The sequence below is a fragment of the Ambystoma mexicanum genome, chromosome 10 (assembly GCF_040938575.1).
Source record: "Ambystoma mexicanum isolate Mex_15411 chromosome 10, UKY_AmexF1_1, whole genome shotgun sequence".
NCBI lineage: Eukaryota > Metazoa > Chordata > Amphibia > Caudata > Ambystomatidae > Ambystoma > Ambystoma mexicanum.
The window spans coordinates 1,502,984,706-1,503,008,833 of NC_090932.1; the positions used below are offsets into that span (position 1 = coordinate 1,502,984,706).

At 44.5% G+C, this 24,128-nt stretch overlaps 1 protein-coding gene across 12 annotated transcripts in view; it reads right to left on the bottom strand.

The window, feature by feature from the left end:
* The window catches only part of PITPNM2 (phosphatidylinositol transfer protein membrane associated 2), a 1,944,277-nt gene that overhangs the window by 636,624 nt on the left and 1,283,525 nt on the right, over positions 1-24,128 (bottom strand). For all 12 annotated transcript variants that reach the window (XM_069619654.1, XM_069619653.1, XM_069619649.1 and 9 more), the window contains one exon: positions 17,425-17,529. In XM_069619654.1, the coding sequence (XP_069475755.1) occupies positions 17,425-17,529 (105 nt within the window). The remainder of the gene's footprint in view (positions 1-17,424; positions 17,530-24,128) is intronic.

Consider the following 24,128-nt stretch of genomic DNA (forward strand, 5'->3'; position numbering starts at 1 on the left):
GGATGTGGAACTCCCAGGAAAGAAGTTGCCGTGCCAGGGTGTACTATGGATAGGAAGGTCACTCATCCACACACTGAAGATTTCCTCCCAGCGCACAAGCCTCCTATGAACGGCCACAGGTGGCTCAAAGAACAATCCAACTCCTAGAGATGGTGCACGGGTTTTTATTGAACGTTTACCAGGGTGCTAGGGCAGTCCCTCTGTCTCTCATCTAAAAGCACCAATCACACTCTAAGCCAAGAGCCCCTACTTCCTAGGTTAGTACATACTACTTGTTTCTCCCAACTGCCTAGATTCTGGCTTGGCTAGAAGGGACAGCCTAAAGGTCAATGCCTTATCTGTCTAAACTCCCTCGGGAGCTTCCTAAACTGGCCCTACATTGTCAAGATGTTATTATCTATTGAAAAGATTTTGGGATGTGGCTTCATATACTCTGCCCAACTTAGTCACCATCACTCCTTCTACTCCTTGTGTTTTTGATCCTCTGCCCCTTTGATGTCACTCACTCATATAACGGTCTCCACCCGTCGCTGTTACCACTTTAGTGGGGGACTGATGGCTTGTGCAGCTCCTACTGGTCTCTCTTCATCCAGCTGCAGCAGTGACTTTGGGTCTGAAACAAAGACCTGGCCACCTTCCCCCTTGGGTTAGGACTGGCTCTGTCGTCCACCCTTGTAGGCCTCCCATCCCAGGCTGAGAAGGGTTCCTATCCCCTTGTGACAGGGGCAAGTTACAGGTTCATTTTGCTGACAATTTGTGCTGTGCAAATGTTCTAGCACTGTCCCCAGGGGATGGACACCCATGAAGTATGGAGGAAAGGGGATGCGATAATGGAAAACGTTCTTATCACAAGGTTGCAAGAAGGGTTGTCAATTAAAGATGGTAGGTCGCCTACAATGACAACGTTGTTGGCAGAGGTTAGCAGGGAGGAAGCAAAGTCAGATAAGAGGACCAAGAATGGGAAGCAGAGGGAAACAGGGTGGTAGACAGATGCAATGAGGATAGAGTTGTTGGCATTCATATTCACTTTCAGTTCAATGCTCGAAGAAACTGTAGAAGGTGGATGTGGGAGGAGAGAGCGATAAGGGAAGTCCTTTACTAAGTTGACAGCAACGCCTCTGTTTCGTTTGAGTATGTAATCTTGATGAACCATGCAACAGTCATAGGGAAGATGTTTGAGGAAGATGGCAGGGGAGTCTGGGGCGAACCTAGTTTCGAGAATGCAGAGAAAATCATGATCGGTGTTAATGGTTAGGTTGAGGTTGTGTGAGGCATTTTTTGCAGCTGATCTAGCACTTAAGACAAGACTTTGCACATCATGCATATGGGTGCTTTTATGACAATTGGCAATGTCACGGTATTGGAGCAAGGCCAAGGGGATTGAGGTAGGGAAACTGGAGAATGTTCAAATGTTTAAGGAAAAAGACGTTGTTACGGAGTGTGGTAAAACAATACTGGTGTTGATGGGTGACCTTCGCGAGTTAGGTGGCAGAATTGTTAGCCAAGTTGAAAACCTCGAGGTTGAAGCTTTGTTGACTGAAGATGCCACAGCATGTAATGAAGAGCTGGCCAGCAGATGCATTTACAGAAAAGATGATGAACACGTTTCTGTCCAGGAGCCAAGATCGATACTAGTGAGCATTATTGTGGCTGAATGAGTGAAGGAGTCTGCTTATATCTGGAAGAGAGCAAGCTGGTGAACATTAGAAGAGAGAGCCTACTTTATGCAGAAAGTGTTTTAGTGCAAGATATACAATTGCAGCTAAGAGCTGTTTTCAGGCTCATGGAGTGTTAGGGAGCATTGGCCTGTTGAAGCTTAATCTTTTTACAGTGAGGGAAGCAATTAATACTGCATTTGATCATGGGAGCTGGAAGCAGGAGAACATTTATGAATGGCCACAGAGGTAGATGAGGGAGTCCTGTTTTTGATTCCATTAATACATCTGAGACTGTGATTGGCAAAAACATGCCAATGTGGAGGTTTGCACACCACTTGGGGGTTGGACCGTCATATTGTAGGAGAAAGAACTCCTCTAACCACAGCTACAAACAGTTGTGGACAAGCTGTGGGCCAGGGTAACTGAGGCTTTGCGTGTCTACTCTGAAGTAACTTGTGCTGAGCGAAGGTTGCTTCTGGTGAAACCCACCTGGTGAGGTATTGGGCAGTCAAGCCAATAACAGCTGGACTTTGGTGGAGCATAAGGCGACCGAGAACAGGGATGGCTTGTCCATAATGGGCCCAACCCATGTCAACCCTCGCCCATTATGGGCGGGTCGTGCCAGCTGAGTGTAATCACTGAGCTCTCCCCCAGCTTCTTGCCGTTGACGGAGCGTTCCTGGGCTGGCTTAACTGGTAACTAGTTTCCCTTTGACATTTTAGTTCCCCAGCATGCATGCACCAAGACCAATACATGGCTGGGGCACAAGGGGGGGGGGGGGAGGGTGTACCTCCCCAGCCTTGTATGGCACATTGGGGATGCAGGCTGAGGTACTGCACATTTGTACATTGGAGAGTGGCAGTTGTGTCTCCCTGCAGATACGAACGAAATGGGACACCGTTTCATCACCACTCCAGCTCCTGCGCGCATGTGCGGGACCCAGAAAGCCCTCAGTGCTTCCTGGTTTATGTTCTTGTGCACGGGAGCCGGAGGGCCTATGTCACAGGAGGCAGCATGGGAGAGGAGCAGGATCTGGACCGGGCTGAGGTAAGTGTATATATTGTAATTTTGTATGTGCATGTTAAGTATGTGTGCCTGTATGCATGTGTGAATGAGCAAGAAATGTATGTATGGGTAGTTGGGTGTGCGTAAATTAGCGAGTAAATGCTGTGTCAATGCTGTTTGAATGCCCGAATATGTGTTTGAATGAGAGAGTGAATGCTGTGAGAATGCTGCTTGAACGAGCAAGTGAATGCTGTGTGAATGCTGTTTGAGTGCGTGAACATGTGTTTTAATGAGCAAGTGAATGTTGTTGGAATGCGTTTATATATGTTTGGATGAGCAAGTGAATGCTGTGTGAATGCTGTTTGAGTGCGTGAACATGTGTTTCAATGAGCAAGTGAATGCTGTGTGAATGCTGTTTGAATGCCCGAATATGTGTTTGAATGAGAGAGTGAATGCTGTGAGAATGCTGCTTGAACGAGCAAGTGAATGTTGTTGGAATGCGTTTATATATGTTTGAATGAGCAAGTGAATGCCATTTGAAATGAATGCTCTGTGAATGAGCGAGTGAACGTTAAAGCATTTGAATGTGTGATGATGTGTTTGAATGAGAGCGAATGCTGTGAGAATGCTGCTTCAATGCGTGAATAGGTGCTTGAATTATGCTGTTTGAATGTGAGAATGTGTGTTCCAATGAGAAAGCGAATGCTGTGAGAATGCTGTTTGAATGAGCAAGAGAATGCTTTGTGAATGTGGTTTGAATGCATGAATATGTGATTGAATGATAGAATGAATGCTGCTGTAATTAATGCTGTGTGAATGAGCACGAGAACGTGAATGTGTTTGAATGAGCGAGTGAATGCTATTCTTTTGGAAATAAATGGTGTATGAATGTTGCATGACTGTGTCTTTGAATGTTTGAGTACATGTGGGTGTGCTGGTGTCGGGTTTGTGACAGCCTGGGAGGCATATTTTACTGGCCATCTATGATACTGTATCATGGATGCCCAGTAAAAAATGTTGTAGTCATGTAACAACACTTACCATGCTTGCTTTAAAAGCACGATAAAGCAAGCATAATATGTGTTATTAAGTGACTAGACTGACATTTTGATGAAATCAGTCTAGCCCTTTCTTACTGTGGCATGTACATTATTATAATTATAATTCTTTTTTGTTTATAATTGTTCATTTACAACACGCTTAATCCTAACGAGTGGTTTCTAAGCGTGGGATCGGGATTCAAACCTGTGTTGCACCGAGTTGTCTGGCTCCCAAGACAAGCGTGTTGCCCCTGAGCTATCCCTCCTCCCCAATGTACTGGGCATCTATGATAAAGCAAGCATGTTAAGTGTTATTAAATGCTGTGGGACAGGCATGGTATCAAGAGAAACACAGACTTGCGTGGGTTTGTTTGAAAACCTTTATTGACTAAAGTTCTTGGGTTGGTGTAATGCCTGACTGGCGCTAACTCTAAAGGGACATTTGCCTCAACTCTAATGGCCATCGCTGTCTAAGAGTCAAAAATAAAAGTATGTCTGTGTCTAAATCTATGCTTGCCCCCACTCTATAAAAAAATGTGATAGGAAGTATTTTCACAAATAAGAAAAATAGTGGTTCAACAGGTGGTCTTTCACCAGGCGCTGTTGGGTTAATGTCACACAACTACGTTAAATTCACAAAGCTATTCATAAGGCCTTCTCCATAGTCCCCTTGTAGCTATTCCAACTACCTTCAAATGTCTAAGTTCTTTGGGGTTCCCTTCCCCAAGCTTCAGTTTCATCAAGTTGAAAAACACCATTAAAAAATAAAAACAGTTCCTTTTGTAAGCTTTCTGGGGTTCCCTTCCCCACGCTTCATCCTCTCTACCAGTTTGACAAAACTCAACCACTCTCTGACTTGGTTAGGCTTCTTAGTGCTCCCTTCCCCAAGCTCAGGTCCCTTTCAACTTTGAAACACAAAAAACTCAGTTCTTTATCGGGATGTGGTTTGATTTCTTAAATAGGCCTCTCAGGATCTCCTTCCTTCCCCAAGCTCTAGGCCTCTTCCAGCTTCCAAACACAACATATGATTTATCACAATTCTGTCTTAAATTCATAAACAATCCTTTCATGGGGTAATATGCTTTCGAAAACACCAGGCTTTTTGCTTTTCCTCAGCGCAACAACTCTGACCATCTTGCCCCTCTCTTTGCTCGCACGTTCTTCTATTACCTCTTGCACCTTCTAATTTGTTGTCCTTTACGTGCACCCTCTTTTGGTTCCGTGCACACTTGCACCTTTCTTTGCGTGCCCCAGGCACTCTTCTTACCTTTCTCGTGCCCCTCTCTTATTACGGGCCATTCACGGTTTCTTTTCCACTTTCTCTCATATTCGTTTTGATCGGGCCTTCATTTGCTTTTCGCCCTGATATGCTATTCTTGCAAGCTTTCTTTTGCTTTCTGTCTCCTTGCAGCACATTTAGCCTTTTTTACTTTTCTTCCACACTTATCTTTCTTTCTGATTCTAAGCCGCTTTCTTCTGCGTTCCTTTCTCCCGCTGCGCTCTCATCTAAACGCACCCTCCCGGGGTTTCTCTCCCATTCTTTCCTGAAGCTCACCTGGCAGCGTCGCGTAGAGAAGTGGCTCCTTCAGGCAGTGCAGAATGGAGGTCAGGGTCTCACCTCAGCTACCCTTGGGGTCAGCACTGGACTAGCCTCAAGGAAACAAACATTTTGCTAGTCCTTCCCTGCGGAATGCAAGCAATGCTTCTCTGGCTCCCTGGATGCATGGCTCCATCACCACGCTGCAGCCCACACGTCTTACTCCTGTCTGCAGCTCCTGCTTCTCTCCGCTTCTGGGCTACACTGGACCGGACTGCATCCCCAGCTCGCTGAAGTTTCTCTGACTGACCACAGTTTTTATAGCTGAACACACAGTCAAGTGGAGTCCGGCGTGAATGGTTACCTATCCATGCCTGACTCAATTAGTGGGACAGTGGTTTGGCCCCCTCCTTGTCTCAATATTTCTTGGAAATGGGGAGGGGGAGATGAGGTGTGAGTGTAAACACCCCACAACGGCTGAGGGAGACCAGGGTATGGTGTTTTTAGGATTGGGAAAATAGCATGTCTCGCCCTCAGGCATTCTCCTCCCAATCCCCAGTGACACTCCACTCAGGTGGTCCTCCCTCGCTTGGGTGAGGGAGGGTAGGGATCCAAAAGCGATCGCCCTTCCCTGGCCATCTGAATAGAAGATCTCGAGGGAGTGGGTGGGAGAATACCGTCAGGTTTTTCACACTGGCTAGCCTGGCATTTTGGTGTAGCTAGTTTAGCCATTTCTTACTATGGCGTGACATTTTTGCATCTGTCCTAAAGCAGGCTCTGGAATCCAAGCTAGGCTAGACTTGACTTGCATTTTGGTGTAGCTAGTTTAGTGATTTCTTACTGTGGCATGACATTTCTACTGGGCATTTTTGATAAAGAAAACATGATAATGTTATGTGGCTAGACTGGCCTGTTGGTGCTGGCAGTCCATTTCTTACTGTAGCATGACTTTTACTACTGGGCGTCTATGATAAAGCAAGCATGATAAATGTCATTACATGGCTAGACAGTCATTTTGGTGCAGCCAGTCTTGCTATAATAGCTTAATGTGGCATGGCATTTTTTCTGGGCATGTACGATGAGGCAAATATGATAAATTTTATTATTTTATGTATGGACTATCCTGAATTGGGGGGAGCCAGTTTAAAGTTGGGTAGTTCTGTGGATGTAGCCTCATGGCAGGACTACTATCAGGCTGCTGCTATCAGACTGGTATTAGGCCGAAGTCTTACACAAATGAAAGCTGGGCCCCTATCTGGTTCCAGCTACTCTGCCAAAAATATTACAGGTGCAGTAAATTAATAGTGAAGAGGGCAGCACTGGTCTGGACAAAGGTGTGGCGATGCCCAGCGTCACAGAGAATTAAAGTATACAAGTGGTTATCCTCACCAATATGAGCTCTACATCTTGTGATAAACCAATAACCAATAATCGCTGAGGTGCTCGCAGTCTACGGCACCCCACCGGCATTTTCCTTTCCTTTTCCTGTTCGACTCCAGTCTGCTTACAGTGGCTGCACAGCGTGGAGGAGGAGCCACACAGACTTTAAATAACCAACTTGGCCGCGGAGCGACCGCGGAGCTGCTCGCTGAGGTGCTCGCAGTCTACGGCACCCCACCGGCATTTTCCTTTCCTTTTCCTGCTCGACTCCAGTCTGCTTACAGTGGCTGCACAGCGTGGAGGAGGAGCCACACAGACTTTAAATAACCAACTTGGCCGCGGAGCGGCCGCGGAGCTGCTCGCTGAGGTGCTCGCAGTCTACGGCACCCCACCGGCATTTTCCTTTCCTTTTCCTGCGCGACTCCAGTCTGCTTATAGTGGCTGCACAGCGTGGAGGAGGAGCCACACAGACTTTAAATAACCAACTTGGCCGCGGAGCGGCCGCGGAGCTGCTCGCTGAGGTGCTCGCAGTCTACGGCAGTCCGCGGCCGCTCTGCGGCCCATCCGACGTCGCAATGCACGAGGGTGAGGCCAGCGGGGAAGGACACTGGCTGCGAAGCCAGAGAACGAAAAGCGAAGACAGTGGCCTAGAGAGACGAAGCCCCTTGAAGCGGGCGAGCCACCTGAGAAAACCTCACTCGCTGAAAGACGCGGCAGTCATGGCAAAACCCAAAGCACTTAAAGTGCCCTTCCAAATGCCTCAAAACAAAAGCAAAGACGGCTCGAAAACAAATCTAACTGACCAGAAACTCTCACCCGCGAAATCAACGGAGGATATCGAACCACTAAAGAGGGAAGCGAATAACCAGCCGCCAAAAGAAGTATTGGAGGCACCGTCTATGCAACAGACTCCTCCGAGCCACAATCCATCAACACTCGTCTTATTACGCTCTGGAGAAAAGCCAACACGGAGACTTACCAGCCCGCAGGTCCACGAGAAGAAGGACCAGTCCACTCGGTCCCCAGGTGGGATCGTCGTGGAGAGGTCGGCTGGAGAGCCCGCGAGCGAAGACGCCGGCTTATGCCCTGGAGACCGTCAGACCACCCAGAGCGGACTTCTCCCTCCTCAACTGGGAGCAGTCTCTGGCCGGGAGCTCGTTGCGGAGGCGACGAGCCCTGCTGCCGATGAGCCGCGCCGAGACCAGAGAGAGGGAGAAATTGCAAAAAAGGTCGAAGAGCCGAGCCGGGAGCGGAAAGAGGGGGAAAGCACAAAATGGACAACTGTGGCCAACGTGCCTACCCCGTGGACCCCTCGGCGCTCGGATCCTCCACAGTTCCGGACGCCAGCAATTCTGGAACAGGCCTGTGAGAAAGACGGAGAGCCCTCTCAAAGTATCACACCCACAAGGAACACAAAACCCAAGAAAGTACCTAAGCCAAATGAACCCCAAGAGCGGGAGGTGTTTGACTTCAAAACCACCCCCTCGAAAGCACCAACTCTGCAGAACCCATTGTCAATAACCTTGTCGTCAAAAAAAATAGTTGCCCAGGAGAAAAAAGAGATAGTCAAAGCACAAATCCATCGCCCGCCAAGTTACGAAGAAGCCACCAGCACAGGAATCAACAGACCGACGGAAAATAGCAACAGCGACAATTCGTACTCGACTGTCGACTATTCGGAAGACGAGCTGGAAGAAGCGACTAAATCTTCTACAATTCAACTAAGACTTAACTTTTCAGAAACTCATTCAACCCCGATCCCAGCAAATCCTACAAAATGCACAAATTCTATGAATACAAGTAACACCAAACCTAAGCCTCAGTCAAGCTCAGCGTCAGCCTCCAACTTTACTGTAGAGCCACCGTGCAGGAAACTACCGATAAAAGGAAACGCACCCCCACGGACCTATAAAGGTAAAAAAATATTCACAAAAGGATCTATATCCAACTTTTTTGCAACAAAAAACAAAGTCCCACGTGAGGAAGATACAGTCGAAATATCAGACGCAGAACTACTCGAGGGAACCCATTTAGATCAGAACTTAGAAAATGACAAAGACTCCCTACGTAAGCTTGCCTTCCTGAAAAGATGGCACATAAAAGCACAAAGACCTAAATCGGGAGACTCCCCAAAAATTACAGACCTTAATCGGACAACGAGAAACGACCCCGCCTACTCGGAGCCACCTCAGTGTCTACTTGGCCCGATCACCAGTAAAATTAACGACGTTCGGGCGCTATGATACCTGGACGATCACGAAAAGCAGAGACACCAAGAGGAATCCTTGAATAAAGCGCAAAAAAACTCTACTATCCTAGAAATAAGGAAAGAGATTCCACCTGCTGAGAAGCCCCAACAAGAGAACCTCCCAAGTGGCTGTCTCATAATTAACGCCTGTCAATACCCAGCAAATGATACAATCTCAAATCAATCCTTAACCACCAAAACTACAATTGGACTCCCATCTCCATCACCAAAAAAGAAAACAGATCTCTTGGTCCTTATGTCATCCTTAACAATAGCACTTGCGCCGTTCACCAAACTATACGAAGCGCTGAATGACTCAACAAAAGACCAAGCATCTATGCTGGCGCACATATAAACGAGACTCACCTTTATTGAAGGATATATCACAGCAAAGGATCGCACCCACCAACCGTTAGAGCAACCTCTACAGCAGTTAGACCATCTTGCAGATCGTCCAAAGTGCTCGAGATCTACCCAAACTGAGGCACCAGTTTTCAAAACCTTTAACTTCACAGGGGCCCCGGCCATACCAACAGCGATAGACCACACTAACAGTGATGAAAAGGCTCTACTAGACTCTGCAACAAGTACAACACAGAAAGTCATTACAAATAAGCCTCGGGTAACGAAGCAAAAAGAAAATACAAACTCCTCGAACATCAAACTACAGTTAGATCATGAAAACAAGTCGAATAAAATTATTGAAAAAACAAGACCCGACCTCCACTCAAAAAACGGATGTGCATCTTGGTCAGCAGACCGATCCATTCAAAAAGATGACCCCACTTTGAGAGGCACCGCAAAGAGAAAAACGAGCAAGCCTTCAACCATACTAAAAACCAACGAAAGCAACCAGCCATCTTCCCTCAAACAATCTTACCTACCTTTCGAGCCTAAACTAATCGATCACACTACTCTCCTACCACCGAAGTCCGCAATAATACCGAGCGAGGAAAAGAAGGCCGTAGAAGATACCGTGTGCTCAATCACTGAAAGCGAGCTGATGGACGCAGCTCTAAACGCAAGAGAAATGTGTGAGGATTGGGAAGAGGACGACCAGACGCCTGTGAAAAAAAGAAAGAGAAATGCAAATAGTCAATCCCCATTGATTCCGGCCGACCCCTTGGACGAGAAACAAAAAAAGGAAAACAGAAAAACTAAAAGAAATAACAAACCATCAGCTCAAGAGCCAGCAAGCTCAATTTTTCTGACATTGGAGGAAAAAAAACTAAAACTTTTGGAAAAAAATAAACATAGAGAAACTTCCCAGCACTCGCCAACAAAGAAAATGGAAACGCTCCGAGCACGGGACAACTTTAGATCACCTCCTTCTAGGAGGACGCAACCGTCGAGTCATGACGCTAAAAAAACATCACAGGAGCGCTCACCCCACGTTGGCGTTCCAGAGTGCACAAAAGTTCACAAAAAGATGAGCGTCCACCCTCAAAAACAAGAAGTCCAAAAAGATTCCATAAACTAGAGTACAGAGCGAGATCTTCATCCCCATCAAACCACCACCGTACGTCAAGGTCCAGAGGACGCAGAAACCAGAGGCACCCTCCTACACAGAGGGGTAAAAGTAAGGACCACCGAGGAAGAAGAGACCTCATAAACCGACTGATAGGGTCTACAAAGACTCGCTCCTTCACTCTGAAAAGCATCTGGAAGGAAGACCCATCATTCATCCTAAACAGAAAAACGATTCTAAAAATACTACACCTAGTCCCAGCTTTAAAAACTCTATCCACAGAAGACATTACAATTGTGGAATTCAGGGAAAAAAAACGAGTGGATAGTGTCTACTTACACATTCAATCTGAAACCATCAAATCGGCTTTAACTAAAGAAAAAAACAAACTGAGAGCGCTGGGCTACGACCTTACAGATTACATAAGACCCAAAGAGCGCACTGATTCTAAACAAGACTCACCGAACTACCCGGTGAGATGCCCCCAGGAAAAAAAGACGAAAGACCATGTAAAGAGCGAACCTATATACCGGAATGACCAGGCCCCGGTAGTGAATGACAAACACCTTCCAAGATTGACTACACGAAAGCAGACAGAGGCCCACCGGCCAAGCTCTCTAGAATTGGAAAGGGTACCTCCGGGCCCCCAAAAAAATTGGTTCATCACAATTGAGCAAGATATTCCGCTAAAAGGAAAAGAAATGCCAAACTGGGACAAGAAGCAACAAAGTACAAAGGAAGAAGTCAATCGTTGGGCATGGCTGCCCAAAGCATTAGCAAAAAACTACAATCAATAGCAATTAAACAAACGCCAGCTAAATAAGAAGTGCTCAGGCCATTTACTGAACATAGATTCGGAGATCAACATAACCCTAGGTTCGTGGAACACCCGAGGCTTCTCCCATTTGATGAACTCCTCAGACGTTAACCTAGGATCCGTAGATATTTGGTGTCTCCAAGAAACCTGGATCCAACACAAACCGTCGATAGAAGGTTATACGATTGCTTTCTCACCAGCCTTGAAAGGAATATCGGGGAGACCAAGAGCAGGCTTACTCACAGCAATAAGAATCGGAGCCGACTTTCACCTTCTCAAAGTGTTAAAGACAGAGCCGCACATCCTGGCAACTTTGATACAGAGAAGTAACAACCAAAACAATCTGGATAAAGGAAAAAAAACGACATACCTCCTGATTAACTTATACTGGAACCCGGTAGAATGTGAAACAGACACCTTTCTATTGAAAATCGAAAACCTTTTAAAAGACGCCTTATCAAACGACCTAGTGGAAAGTATAGTTATTTGCGGAGACCTAAATGTCAACATCAAGAAGAATGGACAGGAGTTTTATCAAACAAAACCAAATCGGCCACAATTGCCGGAAAACTCACAAGACAGAGGAAACAAATGGTCAAATCTGATGGACAACAACGACCTACACAACGCCCACTTCTTGGGAAAAGCATCGCAACCGACTATCCCGACCTGGGAATTAGCCGGAAGGAGCGCCACCTTAGACCACATCTATCTGTCCAGAAATCTCCTCCCGCTGGTCACCGGCTTTGACATCACCAGAACACTTAATAGTGACCACAACCTCCTGAAACTGACATGGTCAGCTTACCGCTTCAAAATGCACGAAAGTGACGTGGCGCTGAGATCGACCAACATGGAGACCTATGCAAATTCCACGCGCTTAAGGATGAACACCTCAGCAGTAACGACACTAACCTTTAACTACCGCCAAATAAAAGCACGGGCAAATTCTAAAGAAGAGAAACATCTTATGGACTATTGCCCATTACTCCAACCATATTACATCAAAAAGACGAGAAACAGGAAACAAGCAAAGACCAACCATTATAACAACGAAACCCTCAGGAACAAAAGACGGGAGATGAGAAGAGCTGTGAGAATGGCCAGGAGCTTACCGTCACGTGTTAACGTTGAAACAGCTTCGAAAGTCACTAAAGCCTATAAGACCTGGTTGAAAGGCTTTAGATTACAACTTTACCAAGACGACTCAGAACAAATGCTGCGAGTGCTGGCCGGTAAGCAAACAAAATCATTCTGGTCACTGGTCAACTCTAACAGCTCATCAAGCAAGGACGCCTTAACATCAAGCGTAACAGAAGAAGCTTGGATAACACACTTCGCCACCCTTTTTGGCCCAGTGGGCAACGAGACAAAACCCAGGAAAAGCAGACCTAACCGATGGGCAATAGAACCTGACCCACTCAGCACTGAAGATAAAATCAAGAGCCTCAAATCATCACGAGCTCCGGGTCCTGATGGTTTGTCGAACATGGATTTAAAATCTAACCCAAAAGTCTGGTCAACCTTAATAGCCGAAATTTTCGAATCCTGTATAAACTCTACATCTGTTCCGAAGTCCTGGAAAACAGCCAATGTAGTCCCCATCTATAAATCTGGAGACAGAAGCGATCCCAACAACTATCGCCCAATAGCATTGTTGGACTGCATTGGCAAACTCTTCGGTTCATTTTTACTGGACAATTTCAAAACCTGGATAGAGTCCTCTGAAGGATGGGATAACTTTCAAACAGGGTTCAGGAAAAACTTGAACACCATGGCGAACATTTTCACCATTAACATCTTGAAAGCCAGAGTTCAGGAAGGAGCCCCTCCCCTTTGCATGGCATTTATTGACTTATCCAAAGCCTTCGATAAGGTAAACAGAGAAAAACTTTGGATAAAACTTGCCAACTGGAACTGCCCCCAGAACCTCTTAGACCCAATTCAAGAACTTTACTCGGAAACATCCATGAGAGTCAGACTGAATGGCACTGGGCTACTATCGGCAGTGATAGGAACATCTAGCGGAGTTAAGCAGGGATGTCCTCTGGCACCGGCACTTTACAACGCCTATACTGGTGATTACCAACAAGCCGAAAAGAACGTTAAAGCTTTCCCGCCCTCCATAGGATCCGAGAAAGTCAGCAGATTACTCTATGCGGACGATATAATCCTTATTGACCAGACAATGATAGGGTTACAGCGAAAGCTAGACAACCTGAATGAATATCTCCATATCAACGACCTTGAGAGCAATACCACAAAAACTAAAGTGATGCGACTAATGAAAGCGGCCAAACGCAAAACTTCAAAGGCTTGGTTTTTTAACAACATCCGTCTGGAAGAAGTCGACACCTTTAGATACCTGGGTACGATGTTCAGCAACAAAAGAAACGAGCAACCTATGCTAGACCTACTGACCAACAAACAGAAAACTTTACTAAACCAACTGATTATAGTGGACAAAAAATTTGGCCGCTTCTCAGTAAAAGCGGCGACAAATTTTTACAAGATGAAAGTGGTGCCAGCACTCACCTATGGGACAGCTGCATTCTTTGGTATTCCTGATTCAATATGGCCCAAATTGGAAGGCGCACTCTGGAAAAAAGTGCTCCGTTTACCTCCCTCGATTCCAATAGCCTTGATAAGAAGGGAATTGGGCCTCACTTCTCTACTAGGAATAGTATCCATCAATACCTTGATGTTTTACAGAGAAGTCAGATTATCGGCGGAGAAAATATATGCACTGATTCGAGAAGAAATTGGAAAAGGGTCTAATAAAACTCTCAAAACCTGGTGGGAAAAAAATCAAAAGCTCCTTGTTACAATTGGAAGCTCAGTCGAGGAGCTTTTGGCAAACCCGAAAAGAACGGCAAAAAAACTCAAAGATTTAGATTGGTGTGAGACCCAACAAACATCAGCAAACTACAAATCAGTAGCCCACTTGCCGGCGTTTGCCCAAAAACTGAACGAACCCATCGGCTACCTACTTCAATTTCCGAATAAGATCTTCCGAGCTACCTTCCTAAGAGCAAGATTAAACATTCTAAAGACCAACGAGGTACTGAAAATTAGAGGAAAATCCAAATCCGATGGCTGTAGATTCTGCCGGAATCCCGAGCTAAAGGAAAGTCTAAGACACCTGATCATCCATTGCCCAGGGACTGCTAGCAAACGGAAAATCCACCTGGACCACCTTTACTCAAACTTCTCAAAGATGGACGAGGACTACTGGTGGGAGCACTTGATGAACGGGCTAAGTCGCAGACCGGTCATCGCGGTGGTAAACTTTATACACAGTCTGAAGTTGGACGCCATTGGTGAAGGTTCAGAGAGCCCTTAAAAGACTTAGCCCGTTTTTGATGAGAATCTGGGAAAAAACAAATTTCACTTCCACTTTTGTAAAAACTGCTAACAACAGTTAAATACAATAAAGAAAATAAATAAATAAATAAATAAATAATCTTTACATTGAAAACATCTCTAGGACAACTTAGTGATGCAACACAGATAGTTGATCAAACATCTATTATAGTAAAGTGACAGTCAATATGTGTTTCGACCTAATCCTGTGTCCTTTTTCAAAGCTAATGATGTCGCTTAAATCTGAACGCAATGCACAAAGCTTCAGCACTAATATAAGCTTCGATATACAAAGCGCCACTAGGTGGCCTCGTTCATTCACTACTGACAACAAGTCTCTGTCAAGCCGAATTAATAGAATCTCTGAACAAACTGTAAATCACTGGAGAAGATGCCTCCTACTTGCGTACAATACCCTGGCTAGGCTCAGCAAAACGCCACTGGGCCGTGGGGGGACTGCAAGTTCTTTCAATACATTGTGAAGTTCTGACTGTTGCCCAATGGGGGGCTACATAGTTCTCCTTTCTGGAGCCTTTAAAGCAGTCCATTACGACAGTAGTTCAGCAATCTAACATGTGGCCTCAAAGAGATTCAATTGGCGTAGTTGACAATGGTAACATGGTCCCAATAATGGGTCAATATTTCTTTTATATAGAAAAACCCCATACGAAACATTCTGCAGTATCATTTTGTACACCAGCTTTGCATCTGACTAACTTTTATCCAGGGAATAAATCATACATATAAAGCATTGTCTTAATTGAAACATTAGTGATAAGATGAGCACTAAAACGATCTGTAGAAATTGCAATATATGACCAGATAATTTAACACAAATTGGCATTATATATTTACACAAATTATTATTATTATTATTTGTTTTTTTTGGAGGTTATGTCTGTGAGGCACAGCTCACTGCTCGTGTACTTTGTAGATCCCACCGGACACCTAATCAAGTCCCCTTCTTCACCAGGAACAGAACACAGGCTTCATGACTTGGGCTTACACAGAACATACTGAGAATAGCTGCAGCACAGATCACCAGTGGATGTGAACAGCAGCCACGAACCCCCATTCACAACCTCAGCCTCCCACACTCATGCTGGGATTACAGGCGCGCACCACCACGCCCCAAATTTATTTGGTTTTTAACATATGAATATACATGCTTATTAAGATATGAAAATATAGTGAACGAGCGGCCGCTCATCTATAGGGTAGGTGCCCTCTTCTGCGTTGGCCTTTTCAGGGTGAAAGGTGCGAGTCTGCTGTTGGATGGGCTGCCGCCATGTGTGTCCTATTTGTCTTTTGTTGGTGAGACAAAGTGAAGAGTTCCCGATGTATTCATTGGTGTTGTGGTGACTCTGGCTCTTTTTCCTCTTCTTTTTGGATGCAGATTTTGTATTCATGTATCAAAAAAATTAGTTAGCACTTAAGAGTGAAAATCCCTTCTGTCTTTCGTGTCATAAAAAGATTACATTTGAACTATTCTTGGATGGCCTCCTGAAATAAATGTAACAAAATATGACTATGAGCATTGATTTGTCAGAAAAAAATTAGATACTACAGCTAATTGTTCAGAGATCTTGTAAAAATACAAAAAAGTCGTATTTATTTATAGCACTTCTAGTCTTGTACATTTGTGAAACATTCCATGTCAGGAGACATTGTTGTGTGGAAGTGGACAAGGTGGTTTCACCCCAAGATAAACTGGGCAAACAAGAGTAAAATGGCATAATTTTCAAACAGTTCCGGTCAGATCATCAAATCATTTTACAGCACTTTTGACCTATGATCCTGGAAAAAGCAAACTTAAACTTCAAAAGGTTTTCCCAAAAGCCTACGGTGCACTTCCGAGACGTTGCATCTGCCGTCTAAGCACAGGGGTTAAGGAAGCCAAGCGGCGCTCCCTGGGACAATGGCTCAGAGTGGAAACAGCGCCCTCTCTCTTCAGCCTCATGCTCGACACAGCGACAAAAAGTAAAACTGGGTTTCAGCTGGTGCATTAAGGAGGGGCCGTAATGAGCGACTGCTGCATTATTCAGCAGAGGGCCATTAATGTGCCCTATTGCTCCCAAGATAGAATGAAACCGCTTCTGACTCCAGCACAAGTGGAGCAGTGGGGAGTCAGAGTGGAAGCTACCACTAACAACAACTGAGCCATATGGACCCCAGGAAGAGCAATGCCAAGGGGGTGGCAAGAGGGGCACATACTCCTGCGTAGGTTTCGCAAACAAGGCTTTTAAGAATAGCCTTCCAATCACCCTAAAAGAAAAGGTGCACCACACTTTGTGGAATGTTGAAATAAGATGAAACTGAATGCAAGGAAGAAAGACTATTTGACATCGCGCCTAGAAGCACTTGTGTACAGGCGTGTTATAAATGCCACATCATATCATATCAATGAAACACACTTTAGGAAGATGCAGGCGGTGCATTGTTCTTTTTTTAATATGTGTTCTATCTAATCAAGAACAGTGAAACTGCATCAGCTGCTTGAAGAACGATGGTGAGAGACAGTCTGGGCACTACTGATTTATTCACCCTTTTTGTACACAAAGCATCTTCACAATTGTCATGGGGAGACAGGACAAGTAGCTTCTTCATTGTATAATACAGTGTGTATGTACCATGACAAGCGTTGTGTAGTATTTCATACAAATGTTGGGTCACCGCAAGTACATAACAGGTTCTCTGTATTTTACACCTGAGCAGGACACTGCTTTTTATTGAGTGTTCCAAGAGAGCCTAAACATGTTTTTCAGTCTAGGGTCCAAATAACAAAATTGCTCCAGAACTAATCAATCCAGCCTGATGGTTGAACTCCAGCAGCAGATGGAAACAAAAAAAGAGAAACACAGGCAACCATCAGAACACCAAACCTTTTGAATAACACAGCAATACTAACCTTGAATGCCATCACCGTCAGGTCTTCCAATTTTATCCATCAATTCATTTGAGTTCCATTTTGAGATTTCTTTGGGGAATACCTCTTCTGAGTCCGAAAGGTCCTCTACAAAACAGATATGAAGAGTCATTTGTAGGTGGTTTTCAGGTTGTGGTTTCGTGCACCAGATAGCTTTTTGTCTTTTGTTTGTATACTTATTTGAAATGGTATGTTTTCAAATTGAAAGTTTTCAGTGCCCGAAACAGCAGGAAGATCTTGGACAAAGTTGCATCTCTAGGACAGAATTTCTATAAATGAATTGTGTTAGTAATGATGGCAGAGTCAGTCAATAGCACGAGTTATTCATAGTAACCTGATTGATGGACCCGTGCCACATGCAAAGGATCATAAGAAAGGTAAGGGATATTACCCAGCTTTATGGCCTGTTGTCAAGGGCACTATTATGAATGGTGAGAGAAAATCACTCACCTGACCTTGCTGGTTGATGGAAGGGTCATGAAGGGGACCGGGTATGCCCACAGGCCAGGTGAAGCTAGGCCTGGAGATAAGGCAGAGAGGATCTCTTCGTGGACAGGCGCTCATCACATTGCTGCCTTAGTAACTCCTGTCCCTTTAATGGAATCAGTTATAAGGGCAGGTCCTACAGAGACAGCAGTCACTGCCCACTTGGCAATCACCCAGGCACAGAAATATACAAAACTGCAGGGGGAACTGCGGGACATCAAACTAATGTTTATACAAATTAGAAAGGATCCCTAATGTACTTACAACATACTCATCTCAAGTCACTACCTCTCCCTAAACATAAAGCCTCTACGGATCCTTAGTGGTGTCGCTCACTATCGCTAGACAGCAGTGATATGCCGCCTATCTAGGAAAGGGGACACCAGGAGAGACTCACTGTAATATTGAGCACCATACTGGATTTATTCATCATGTATAGAGTTAATATTAGTATCTATGGGGAGTCCCCAAACTTTATTTGCCCTTTCCCTGGCGAAAACCTCTTTGTTGCGATTGGATGTTACCAGAGGAGCCTTCTCCGGAGGCCGAGTTGAATCCTCCCGAGCGATACTGTGCATGGGAAGAGGGGAAGACACATTTCCTGATCCCCATGTACGCATTTTATCTTCACTAGGGAAGCTCCCTTCAACCGTTCAGGGGGTACCAAGTCAGCCCTTGCGGCATTTTGTTTGCTACCAGAATCCACAATGGCCTGTACTGGGATTCCATTAACCAATGCTGGCTTATAAGTGGCTTGAGCAGATGTACCACGAAAGAAATTACTTTGGATTTCTATCTCCTCATTATTTTCTGGGTAATCCTATTCTTCCCCTACAATACATCCGATTTCCATGGGTTCCTCTTTTCTGTTTAAGAGGCAATTCCTAGCTAAATGTCCTGGGTCTCCACAGGAAAAGCATGTCAAAATGTGGGGTTGTGTTGCATCTATCAGAATCAACATTAGCACAAGGTATATAACTTGTTCTTCTAATGTTCCTCCTCAGTTGATGCCTTATTTTTGAAAGATTTCCCCACCACCGCCTAAAACTTCAGGAGGGAAAGACTCCAAGGCACCAGGTCATAAAATGGAAGGACTCCGCACCAAAGCTACCCTGCCTTACAGTTCTCCTAAATGGACCATATGTAATCTCCAAGTAAACATGTGGTCACAATAAATTCCCATTAAGCCTGTATGCAACTTCTGCAACTGGAGGGAAACGTCTGCAGAGAAATGAATATTATTATGTTGGTACCAGGAATGTAATTTAAATGTAGCGCTGGGATGCAAGTGCAATGTCCCAACCTGGGAGGAGGTTCAGACTGCGTGAATTCTATCAGTAAGGAGAGCTGGTCATTTAGTGTCAGCATTGTTGCCATTTACTTCAGCATGTCCGCACGTGTGTTATTTGTAGCCAGCTTTAACACACTTTATAGAGTATTACCTGATGAAACGAGGAGCAGCAACAATATTGCTCATTGTATTTACAGTTTAAGTCCATGATATTTTAAGGGCTTTTGTAGCAATCAGTTAGAGAATAAAGTTGTGTTTTAGTTGTATTTAGAAGAACGCAGAATGTGTTGTTTTTGCATTATGGAAAGCTTTTGTTGGTTGGTGAACGGGTGACTGGAGTGCCACATAGTACAAGCATTATGTAGGGTAGATGTTGGTATTTAGGAGCATGAGGGCTACCTGCTACGTTAGGAAGAGTTCTGCCATTTTGAATAAGCCCCGTCAGAGGTTGCACTTTCTGCTAGTGAGACTATCAGGCCACATTGTGGAGCTTCAGCTCACTTAATTAGCTTGTATTCCTGCTTTTCCCCAGCAAGCGTTCAGAATGCCAAGGTCCCTGGTGGGTGGGTGAAGACATTGGCTCTCATTGCGAGGCCTAGCAGCTCACAGGGGCTGGTACTAAAACTCACTATAACATTCTTATTTCAGATGATTGATTAGTGTTGCAGCTGTCAAGGACAAATTTTACTGAAAACAAGGTCTAGGGTCCAAGAATTGTCAAGACATGAAAATTGGTTGAGGTTATACTGCCCCCATTGCGAAGAGACACTTCCATTGGAACTGCAGCAGACAACCAATAGAGCAAATAAATCAGATAAATGAATCCCAAAGAGCAGCGTTGCCAAGTTGTCCGGTCTCATGGGAAAGAAGTACTGTGCCCATTGTAATGCTATGAGGCGTTGAATTCACGGTTCACATTCGCTCCCTTATTGGGTCCTGTCGGGGGTATGGACATCATGAGTTGGCCAAAGTCATGCTGACCAATAAGAACAATCCATTGTTGCAACAAGTTACCCGAGGGTACATTGACCAATTAGAACAAACTATTTTCTGCTAACTACAGAATTAGGAACATTTGCAGGGGTTGTGCTCATGTCATCACAGATCAGTTATTGACCAATGGGGTAGTAAAATATAGGTGATGTTTAGATTTCTGGATAGGGGCTAGTCAATAGGAAATGTGGGTTTGACTTGTATTTGATAAATGTTGCATATGTAGATTTTGTGGTTTTCTGCTATATAACTGAAATGGGCGTTTCAAGAGTGTTTTCAGTTTTCCGATTCTACAGAGATGACTGTACCTCCTGGCCGTATTTGCATGTAATAAAATTAGTTTTTCTTGCATAACGTGCACTACTTATTGACACAGTGGATTCTTTTTTACAGATCGGTTTTTGGTCCGACCATTCAATAGGTTAGCCTGTTAAAGGTATGAGACAATGGGCCTCATTATGACCCTACCGGTCTGGAAACAAGGATGCCGGTAAGCTTAGCAGCACCATCGTTTCCGGACCGGCATATTACAGGTCTGCCTGCTGGAGCCGTCGTGCACGACAGGTCTGACACTGCCGGGCACATCGGCAACGGTAGGCAGACCCGTCACAGAAGCACTGGCACCATTAGCAACAGTGCCCACTCCCATAGAGGACTCGCATATTAAGGGCACCTGACTTTCCGGGCCGCTAGGGTTGTAATCTTCCGGTGGCACCAGGAAGTAAGGCGCTGGTAAATAATTACCGGTCTGGCGGCAACACGTCGGTAGCACCGCCATGGTTACCGCCAGACCCGCAATGAGGACCAATAACACAAACGTACCTACTATAAGGGGTCAGAAATGCGAGACAGACAAACAGGTGCAGTTTTCTAATATGTTGCCATTTTATTTAAATAAAAAGGGTTAGACAAATGCCTATCTTTCCATAACCTAACAAGGATATACATACCTAACAAACTAAGGCTAAAGAAAAATGACCTAGTGCCTAAAAGCATCTGACCTGCCACACTAACAAATGCAACATAATCATATAGGAATTGCTGGGCAATATCAAAATAACATATACATTTACAACCATTAATCCCTGGACCAATTCAGGATTCTTGGGAATTAGTTTAAATTTCAAGAAAGTTTGACTCAGTAACAAAGTTCCAACTTTTTTCACTTCCAAAAGTTTCTTCAAAGTTCAATACAATCAATAACACTTGCACAATCCTCTGCTTGGTAAATCAACATCAGTTCAATGATCAAATACAAATGTTCTTTTCTCCACTGGACAATAACTTAAGCACATCATACATATTCTTTTTAGGAAATGTTATTGTCAAGATGGCTCTTCCAAAAGAAACACTTTATTCAGGATATTTCAACAATCACTTTAGGTTATGCAACAGTTCAAGAAAGCAAGATGGTGGAACTGACATTTATTTTCCACCACAACCTTTTACCACAACTACAGTACTTTAAATTATCTTCTTCGTGGCCCACTTGCCTGAAAGGCTTAACCGCTATTCGTCCCGTCCTGGTTTACTGACCTGCAAGGATAACCTACTACTATTACATTGTCTGCTCTGTGCTAAGGCTTGTTCCAAACTCTCAACACTATAATCATCAATTTGAACCATCAAATGCTTCTCTGGTCAGTCTTTTAACTTCTAACGGAATTGGCTTACATCTTCTTTCAAATGCATACTTCACAAAAGGACAATGATTCTCTTCGTGATCGGTTTGCTATAGGCAATGCAGGTAACAGTTCTCTCCCCTTGACTCTTTTTACAAGGAGGGCTTTGCTCCTGCAGTCTTTGCTTTCTACTTCTGTAACCTTTTGGCTGCTGGCAATGCGGATTATAGGTTTCCCTATTTGAAATCCCTCTTTAGGAGAATTATATCCACTTGGCTTTCCAATCACTTCTTTTTGGCTTTTGCACTGCTGGTTGCATTATTCCCCTATTCAGAATCCCTCAATAGGAGAGTTGCACCCAATTTGCCTTTCTTCAATGGTTTGGTATTCAAAGTAACAGTTGTTACCTAGCGGCCTCCGTCAGGGTTACCTGTTACAGTCCAACCCTCTAGTTTATCCTGGCATCTCCTTCTGACTCATCGGTAAACCTCCTGCTTCACTCTGCGGGACTTCCTCTGCCTTTGACAGTTCCGGTCGGTCTGCCGCCACTTGCACTGACCTCTGATGGAGCTTCTGCAGCTCTGTGCATTTCCCGGTATTGTATCCTTTACCGGAGTAGTTCACAGTGTGTAGAGAACCTCTCTCGCTCTAGGGCTGGCCAGCTTCAAGACTGCTTACCGCTGTGTGTCCTCTGCATATATCAGGAATCACAACTTCTGTATCGCGTCCTGCTGCCGCCACAACGGCAGCTTCTGATTCTCCCTGCTGCTTCCCACTCTTAAACTCCTGAAGAGTCTTTAAATGTTTAAAGTTCCCGCTCAGGCGTTGATTATGACAACTAGACCGCTCATTATGGTTTAGTGACTCTGGGCCACTCTTCCTCATCGCAGTATTAAGAGCATTTTGGGACTTGAAGTCCATAATATTCTTATTTGTTCTTTTATTAACTCATCTACTCTGGTTAGGTGATTGACAAAATGTACAGTTCGCGCCTTGAAACACTTGAAACGCTTGTGTATAGGCGCATTACAAATGCCATATCATATCATATCATATCATATATCATACAGTTAAGGGAAGGTTCTAAATGAGTCAACGCTTTTCCCTTGAACTTAAGATTTAAACATGAAGATGGATCATAGCTACAGGAAGCTATAACATTAACTTCCTGACTCCCTTGTATACTATTTTCCTGTTTATTACAAAGATCCTCATACTTGACACTTTGGGGTATTCTGGGGGAGGAAGTTTCACAGTGACAACATGCCAATTAAATATTTAGGCACTAGGTAAATCGAGAATAAATACTGTGTTTCTCCTAATGGAGTCACCACTTTCCCTTGACAGCCGTCTCCTCCCATGTGAGCCTCCCTCCTGATACGACCCCCAGGGTTAGGATCAGATAGTGTCTCTGCCTTTCCTTGAGCACATGGGAGGGGACTTTCGGCTGGGATTTCATGATGACTCTGCAGGAGTCATCACATTGCCCTATAGCAACCGTTGAGCCAGGCCTCTCAGGGAGTCTGCCTCAGTTGCAGGCAAAAGGGAATAGACCAATGGAAGCTTACACATCTGTTTTGAAAGGCTCAAATTACTTTTGGAAGTTCATTATTGAGTGAGTTTAGCAATACATGTTCAGGTCGATACATGTCCTGGATTGTATGTGCAGGATATCAAACTTTGTGATATATAACTAATCTATTGCGATGAAAAAGAAATAAAGAAATACATTAAAAAAAATATGCGAAAAGACTGCTTCAAAATAATGTTTCAAAATTTAGTTGCTGATGGAAAAAGATAAAATGTACTGAATATTTGCATCTGCCAGGAACATTCTCTTTTTGATGTTTAAATATACCCTAAGTTCCTGGGAGTAGCGGACCACCTTTCGTATATCTGGAAGTTTACCAGAATGGTTTAGATATAAATCATCTTAGACACATGAGAGGAAGAGATTTCTGTTTGAAAATCTGAAAATATGAAAGATTTGAAAGTATAAAAATGGTACATTCCTCAGTGCTACCACCACCAATATTGTCACAAACGGAGCATTCTGAGCTACTTGCCGGGAAGAGACAGTTGACCGGCTGGTGAGGCAGTGGCTGACTGACAGGGCGTTGTGTTGGTCTGGGAAGTCCTCTCTGACCTAGATCCGAAACACACAGCAGTCAATCAGTCAGTCCCCTTACTAGGTAGTCCCTCAGGCTGCTCTTTATAGGTCCCACCACTGAGACTTCTTACCCATAAGCTACCCTTTTCTGCACTCTCTTGCTTGCCAGTGATTTGTCAGTGAA